At 41.7% G+C, this 8,308-nt stretch overlaps 1 protein-coding gene across 2 annotated transcripts; it reads left to right on the top strand.

Moving 5' to 3' along the window:
- The first annotated feature begins 3,625 nt into the window (after nucleotides 1–3,625).
- On the top strand, nucleotides 3,626–8,022 carry ABRACL (ABRA C-terminal like). Of its 2 annotated transcripts, none has more exons than XM_038134046.1 (3): nucleotides 3,626–3,719; nucleotides 6,093–6,159; nucleotides 7,439–8,022. In XM_038134046.1, the coding sequence occupies exons 2-3, from the start codon at nucleotides 6,099–6,101 to the stop codon at nucleotides 7,621–7,623; spliced, it is 246 nt and encodes an 81-aa protein (XP_037989974.1). In that variant the 5' UTR covers nucleotides 3,626–3,719; nucleotides 6,093–6,098; the 3' UTR covers nucleotides 7,624–8,022. The 2 variants fall into 2 exon arrangements, with proteins under 2 accessions (XP_037989974.1, XP_037989975.1); XM_038134047.1 differs by lacking the exon at nucleotides 3,626–3,719 and adding an exon at nucleotides 3,812–4,028.
- The last annotated feature ends 286 nt before the right edge of the window (nucleotides 8,023–8,308 follow it).

Below are 8,308 nucleotides of genomic sequence, written 5' to 3'. Positions count from 1 at the left end.
AAAAGAACATTATTATACAAAACAAGAACAGTATGGGTTATCAATATGTACTAGTAAAGTGACACTGTCTAGTTAATATGTGCTGGAAAACAATATAAATGGCCATTACCTAGCAAATGACATTGTAACTTTCCCCTCAATTTTTCAGGCTTGGCCCTAATGGTGTTACACACCTGTCTCTAGACAAACCTGTAACAACAAATATGTTTACCACATGTTTACTGTAAACATTAAGTACTTCTATAAAGCTAATTTCTCATGGGGTGAGAAGCTATTCAGATTCCATTCTGAATCAATGAACAGCTGAAAGGTAGAAGGAGACAAAGAGGTAAAGCTGGTAGTCAACTGATAGTCATGACTGAGAGAGGTTACTAATTACCAGTGTGCTCTTAGTACCATTTCTGTTGAGACCTTCTGTGCTGTTCAAAGCTGCCATTGAAGACATGGGAAAAGAGGTGATGAAGTTTGTGTGATCCTATTTTAAATTACACAGTAAAATACCTGATGGTACTGAAAAATGCAAAGTGGGGAGAGTAATCCTAATTATCTGTAACAGAACAATTAATTACTACCACTCTGGAAATAGCTTTTGAAACCATTGTGCATATTGCTTAGGACTTTTCAAAAAGTCAAGTAAAATGTTGGGAATTTTTATTATTGAGAGTGAGAACAAAACAGAAAACATCCTTACATCTTTTGTATATACTATACTCACATGCTGAGTAATACTGACAGTTCTGCTACTTCAATCCCAGAAACTAACACAGAATTGTTTGAAAAATTATAAAGAGAAACAAGAAGCATCAGCAACATGGAGACACATTCATCCTATATGAGATCAAATTAGAGAGTGTGATGGAGAAAGGAGAAGATAGAATAATTACTTGCTCCAGTAAGTGCCAGGAGCCAGGAGAAAAACCGATAGTTTTCATTGATTGCACTGTTTTCCAAATGCCTTCTCTTGGTCCCTGCTGGAGGCAAAATGTCCAGTTAAATTGATGGTTTGATCAGATGCTGCATGTCTACTGTATTGTTCTCAAGCGATGTTTTTTACGTCGTGCATAATTCCTCTGTTTGGCTGCCTTCATGGGCATCTGGGGGGACAGCAACAATGAAGTGAGATGCCAAGGAAGGTCAAATCAGAATAGTCTGTTTTAAGGCAGAATCTCTTGAGTTTTAGGGAGCACTCTTACACAGCTAAAATGCATAATGAATAATGAGTCGGATGATGACCTTCACCTTCAGTTATATGAAATATGTATGAGCAATATTTCCATGTCTGTCCTGTGAGGTTGTAAAGGACAATTTTGCACTTCTTTCATTTTTAAAACAGCATCAATTTGTGGAAACAGAATGATGAGAAATCACCATCTCCATAATTATCATGTTTCCTGCTCACTGCTGCTGCCCCTGTAATGACACAATCAGTCATTGAGTTCTGATGTTGCCTAGCCAATTTTTGTACTTTGGCAGTATCTGTTACCTTAACTGTCATGGTAACAGATGGTTTTGATTTCTTATCAACCTATTTTAACATTACATGACTAGGAAGGGTCATGACAGAAATAGTAACAAAACTGCTTCAATAATCTCCTGATGCCTGGAGACAAATACTTGGGTATAACACTTCCTTTTCAAAAGACAGTATTAAAAAATATATTAGGCTTACTCAAAAACATGTGCTAAAAGAAAATAAGATGAGGAATTGCAGAGTTTTGTTCATCTTTCTCAGATATAGAGTTGATGCTTCTTATAAATTAGGGTCTATAAGTCAAAACTGAAAAGAATGTTTAATGTAGATTTCATCATCAGTATAATAATGTTACGTTTAGTCTGAAAAGTCACAAACTATTACTTGATTAAACAAATTATCCATAATAAAAATCACATTATGCAAAGGCCTACATTATTTGTGCAAATGTAATGAGGTTTTTTGATGATTAAGAAATCTAGATTATGCGCAACTGAAAGCATGTATTTAACAATAAAACCAGAAGATAAGCACTTTTATTCTATATTGCTAAATAACTGGAATCTTTGATGTATTTGGTAACATACTAATCAGATTCACCTTTAGAAGCTTTATCTCAGATCTACCTTTAAAAACTACTTTTTTTTTTTTTTTACCATAGCATTTAGCATTTAGCAGCCAATTTAGCATTTTGTCAGCCAATATAACAAAGACCTTAGAAAAGCAGTAGGCACATATGGTATCATATGCAAAGAGCATCAGTGCTCTTCAGATACTACATTCTCCTGGGAATTTTCAATGTCTTTCGATCCAATTCAGATAGATTTAAATTTAATTTATTTTCTTAGCAACTTAGGAATGTAACCTTTTAATCTTGTTTTCCTAACTATCAAGGTTTGTTTTTTGCAAAGAGCACCCCTTACTGATGTGAAATCATCATAATATCTAATCTGTTCCAGAAAATATTTTGATGGCATATCGAAACCCGAAAGCAGTATGGTTTTGGGGTTTTTTTTAACTACCAAAGATTCTGTAACTGATCAATAGTGATTATTCAATGGAAGAGTTAATCTTTTAATGAAAACACCATCCAAAAAATCCCTTGGAAAAGAAATGGGCTCGGACTACAATCCCTGGAGTGATAAAAATGTGAACTTCTTGGCACCATTTCCACTGTGCAAATCAATTTATCTAGCTGCAGGTTTGAGCCCTAGCAGTTTTCTGCAGTGGTTTGAGGTGCCATCACCTATTTATTCTTCCTCACTCCTGGGATGGGAGAATGTAATAAGGGACCAGCCCCATATGGCACAGCTCACAGTCTGAGAAAGGATCTGAGCCCCACCTTCAGAAACTAGAGCATGAAAACTGTGAATTGCCAGGGCTGGAAATAGTTTTTTTTATCGAGTCTGCTCTAGGGGCAGTCATGCCTGATGAAGAGGTGGGAGAGACAGCCGGCAACGGCAGTGCCTTCAGCTGTGGCAGTGAGAATTTTTGGGAAAGCCTCGGTAAGAGCCTTAACTCTGGCTGGGGGCTTGACGGCAGCTTCATTGCTTTGTAGGAGTTGGTGCAGCTCTCAGCTTAAATGCCTGAGTCCTTGAGAGAGGACATAAACGCTTCTGTGAGGGAAAGAGAGACAAGAGTAGTAGTGAATGCCATGATACAAGACAGAAAAAATTAAGTGGCATCCTTTCTGCAGCGTAGAGTGCGGGGATATGGGTGCTGAATGGCAACACAGATAGACTGCAGCACAACTTAATCGACGGTAAATTTAGCTCGTCCATTTTCTTTGGAAGGAGAACTAGTTTTCTAGGAGAAAATAAATGTGGGGGGGGGCAGAAGGAATGTGGCATGATGTCACCCGGGGAAGCCAGCGGAGATGGGACGGTGACGGAGAGTGACTGAGGCAACATGCCAAATTACAGAAAGCTGGCCCACGGGAAGAGGAGTACCTGCCGAAGGGGTAGCCTTGGCAGGCTTTTTACCTAGCAAAATCACTAACGTCGGTGCCGCGGGAAGAATTTAACCCCGGCACGGGGAGAGAAGTCCCGGCAGGGCAGAGCAGCACCGCACCGCCCTCACGGCATGCCGGCGGAGCCAAGATGGCCGGGAGCGCCGCCCCGGGGCGGCGGGAGCTCCGCGCGGGAGGCGGGGGGCAGAGCCACCTCCGCCCGCCCCTCGCCGGCCCCGGCCCCGCCCGGCGCTGCCCCACGGCTCCGCCGGCTCCGAGCGGCCTCAGCAGCGGCAGCGGGTGAGTGCCGGCGGGCGGGAGCGGGTCGGGGACAGCCAGCCAGCCAGTCAGTCCGTCCGTTCGTTCGTTCGTTCGTCCGTCCGTCCGTCCGTCCGTCCCTCGGGCCCAGGGAGCCGTCCTTCCCTCCCTCCACGCCGGGGGCAGCGGGTGCGGTGCCGCTCGCCCGGGCGGGGCCCGCTTCCCGGTGCTCCCTGCGCGGGCGGCGGCGGGAGCCGGATCCCGCCGGGATGTGGGAAGTGAGCGGCGCTCTGCCTCCCGGCGCGGTCCGGCCCAGGGGCCATCGGTGCCTGCGAGGGGACAGGCGGCGCGGTGGGTGACAGATGTGTGTGTGCCGGTGTGCTCGCAGCGGTTCGGCGCGCTTCTGCCAAAAAAGGAGAAGTTTAGTTTCCATACCACCAATATATTGCCTTGCGGCAGTGTATTGGCGTCAGGAGTAGCAGAGACTGATAGCTGGCGTGCGCTTTTGAGAGTTGCCGTGTTGAGCGTCTACAGTATAAAGTATTTAAGTTTTGAAATACCGAGCATCCCTACTCCTTGCTCAGCCACGCTCCTCCGATCTCAAAAGTCTTGCCTAATAATGTAGAATGTAACTTTTTTTATTTTAAATAATGCTGTTTATATCGATGATGTGCATGTATGGAAATTATTAGAAATCAACGTGATTTTAAAGAGCTGAAAGTAAAAAAGAGCCTTTAAAGCCATAAGAACGTTTTAAAAGAGAAGATAATGATGCCGTTGTGATGACCAATATCAAAACTGGCAGGCTGACAAATAATGGGAGCGTAAGCTCTCTAAGAGATGGGTCATATTTTCCTTGCTGACATGATCTGTTTAGTGCGGAGTCCAACAAAATCCGGACGTTTGTGGAGTTCACCCAAGGCAGTTGCAGCTGTGCAGCCTTGCTGCCCTGCCCTTCGCAGCGGTGATCCCATGGCACCATGTCCAGTTTCAATGTCACCTGTTGGTCTGCAGCCGATACCCTCTGCAGTGCTGCTGGTACCATGCACTAGGGATGGACCTGTGGTTCACTTGGGGCTTTGCCTGAAACCCATGCTGACAATTGAGCTTGCTCAGTTTTGCATCTTAAAAAGAAACAATTTTTTTGCATGTGAATTTTGGATCTAGAAATCAGACTGCTGCAAAGGTTTTTTTTGCCTCTTGGGTAAATCATAAGGAGTCAGGAAGTGGAACTATGTCACTCTTGCCTATTTTAACTCAATAAAAAAAAGTAAGGAGGGGAAGTTTTTCTCTTAGGCAGAGTTTGTGATGCATTCAGATGTCTATTTTTTAACTCCACTTTCATACTAGTGCAGAAATCCCAGTTTCTTGAACAACAGAGTGGGTCTCAGTGCTCACTGAGCCCTTCTTAGCTCGTGCTCAGCTCCAGAAGCTCTCAGTGGCTTTTGTTCCAGCTGCATTGTTGGCACGCATGGAGGCTGCATTTCATGCTTTGCTTTGTCTGTGATGTGCAGTTTCTTGTGCTTACCTCAATGTCAGTTTTTGCTTAAGGAGTTCAACACCTAAAGGTTTCATTGTGTTGATGCTGCTTTGCACACAAAACACCGTTCAGGCATCTGCAGTTGTTAACCTGGGGTGCTTTGCTTTGTAGCCAGGCAGTGTTGTGTGTGACTGTAGTGCTGCCGTATGCTGTGCCACATATGGCTGAACTGTTGCAAGGCATTGGTACACGTTGGTGCAAATTGCTGCATTTCACAGCAAAGAGGTGCCCTGGATAGGTTTAGCAGTGTAGTAAATTCTCAGGATTATTTTGAATGGCAAAAATGTTGACTGCCTTAGGTCATTTGCATAGTTTGGGTCAGTTCTGCTTTCAGTAGCCAGTATGCAGGAGCTGCTGTCCTTTCAGACACCATGTCTGCAATATCTTCCCAGCATATGTAGAAAGCTGTGGTGTGGTTTAAGAAAGCAAATCTACCACATATTCCAGAGAGAAACTTAAAGGCAGATGTTCCATTTTGATTGAGGCCATCGATGGAAAGTTGCAATGCCCCTGAAGATGTGTGATGTTAGTGAGTTGCTCTGATTCTGTGGCAGCTTAAGCTCATTCCTTAAAAGAAACAACCCTCCTCTTCCTTGACCTTCCCTCATCTGTCATACTTGAGATTGGCTCCTTATATTTGTGTATGGAATGTAACAAGATTGTAACTTCTGTTCTCTTCCCTTCAAAATGCAGAGGTGCAGAGGCTCTTTATCTGTTCTAAACTAAAATCCTAGATTATCCTGTAGTTATGCATTTCCAGGCTACTGGGATTTATGAAGTGTTCTGACATTCCTGAAGAACTGAGAACACGCCAGAATGGTGCAAAGGATTTACAGGATTCCTAATAAGTTTGTAAATTTTTTTTTTCCTTTTAGATCACAATGAATGTGGAACATGAAATTAGCCTCTTAGTTGAGGAGATTCGGCGGCTGGGAACCAAGAGTAAGTACTGTAGTATCTCTGTATGGATGTGGTCACATTGTAGGTGGGTGTATGTACATACATGTCACCATGCATGCATGTCATACACATGTAGTCATGTTACATCAAACTGAGAGCTTGGCAAATTCAAATAAGCAGGTAACCTGAAAACCTGCATATGCACTTCATGTTGGACTGTAAGGTACGGCCTGTGTTCCATCCTTTAAAACAGTTCTGTTATAAAGTTAAACATTTATAAAAATAAAAATGTCTATAAAGTTATAACATTCTGTTATAAAGTTAAACTCTGCCTCTGCAGCAGAGAGGATGTAGGCTTGAAATCCTGCTCCCTGAATCCTAAATCAGCTGCAGGAGTCACCTTTTCTTTAGGCTTTCAATATTCACTACAGTCACCACAGAAGAAAGTTGCACCTTCTCCTTCCACCTCCTTCCTTGGTAACTTCTTTACTTCAGAATTCATGCATTTCCATTCTGTTCGTGATCTTGTTATTTGGAAGAAATTGGTCTATATGCCTAAAACTAATACAGGAGTTATATGTGTAGTTCCAAACTTCCTTACATTTGCTAAGAAGGTACCATTTTCTCTTAAGATTGTCTTTCATTGCTAAAGCTCCTAATTCTTCACAAATATTTGTGCAGTTTGTGGATGTGCTACCTGCTCCTGTATATCAGTTCTGTTGCCATTTGTTCAGTTCCACTTGTTTTTCAAAACCTAAATGCATATGTACATCTTGCATTTTGTATGACTGCATCTGCTTTTTAGGAATAACATAACTTTAACATATATTTTATAATTTTTGCTTTGTGTAAAAATTCACATTGCAGCCTTTTCAATGTGACCCTCAAAGATTAACCAGTGAAAAAAATTGTGAAAAAAATATTTTAATGTATGGTTTAGATTTAGGTTGGAGGAGCAGGGTGTTGTACTTGATCCTTATGGGTCTCCCTCAACTTGAGCTATTCTAGGATTTTAATTATTTAAAATTAATTTCTTCCAAACACTGTGAAGAGGTTCAATAGCCTGTGCTTGTCATAGATTTCAGAAAGCCATCAATAAAAATAAACAGAGCACTTATATGGCCCTTGATACAAGTCTCTGGAAGGAAAGGCAAAGTTAGATTAGGCAGGAGTTCTGCCTGATGTTTGTCATCAGCATTCATAATAAGATCCCAAATAAACTGGGAAACACAGTGGGGTTTGCTTTCAGTGTTCTCTGTGCCGCCTTATCTTCCCAAGAATCTCCTAACTTGAAGGAAATTTATATTATGTCTTTATTTAGATGCTGATGGACAAGTGAGTGTGAAATTTGGTGTGCTGTTTGCTGATGAGAAGTGTGCCAACCTCTTTGAAGCCCTGGTGGGAACGCTTAAGGCGGCAAAACGACGCAAGATCGTCACTTACCAAGGAGAGCTACTTTTACAAGGTGTTCATGACAACGTGGATATCATGCTGCTGCAGGACTGATGCAGTGTTTCAGCTATGGGTTAATGGAATTTCTTGAAACAGTTTGATCAATCAAACAATTGTTTGATTTGCCACATACTCTTAATAAGGCTGATCATTCCAAGGTGTTTTGACGTATTTTCTATACCTTTATAGTCAAAAGAAAACTGTCCTATTTTGGAAAACATTCCCTTTTGTAAGTCTTCCTAAAATGGTACTGTATGTGAGTAATGTAAAAGATGCCAGATCTTTTTCTCTCTTTTCTTTTTTTTTTTTTTATCTCAGGTAATTCTCTCAAATGTCTGTTGAAAATGTATTTTCAACATATGAAGAAGAGGACTGGTAATTTAATGTTTACAAATGAAAATGTGCCATGAAAGTATAAAATAAAAGCACATACTTAAATTTGTGTTATTCTTACTGCTTTGGTTTCTCTTTTTATTTGCAATCTGAAATGAAAGCAAACTGAATTCCTGCAAGGAGCATATTTAGGCAACTGTTCAGAAATCAAAGCACGACAGTGAGATAGAAATAATTTTGCAGCGTGATTCAGTAGAAGAATGACCGCCCTTTGGATTGACCAGATTGTGCACAAAAAGCCATCAATGTTAAATGTACCTCATTCATCTGTGGCAGGGTCATATGCTTTTGTTTTCTTGTCCTCCAGACTTGTGAAGGAAGTGGGTGAGGAGCTCTCTGAATGCAT

Source organism: Motacilla alba, chromosome 3 (assembly GCF_015832195.1).
Source record: "Motacilla alba alba isolate MOTALB_02 chromosome 3, Motacilla_alba_V1.0_pri, whole genome shotgun sequence".
Taxonomy (NCBI): domain Eukaryota; kingdom Metazoa; phylum Chordata; class Aves; order Passeriformes; family Motacillidae; genus Motacilla; species Motacilla alba.
This window is presented reverse-complemented; position numbering and strand designations above follow the sequence as displayed.

Excerpts from the sequence above, each read along its gene's own strand:
- ABRACL (XM_038134046.1), top strand. The coding sequence starts at position 6,099 with ATGAATGTGGAACATGAAATTAGCCTCTTAGTTGAGGAGATTCGGCGG. Across the intron at positions 6,160-7,438 it reads TCGGCGGCTGGGAACCAAGA|ATGCTGATGGACAAGTGAGT; the intron begins GTAAGTACTGTA and ends GTCTTTATTTAG.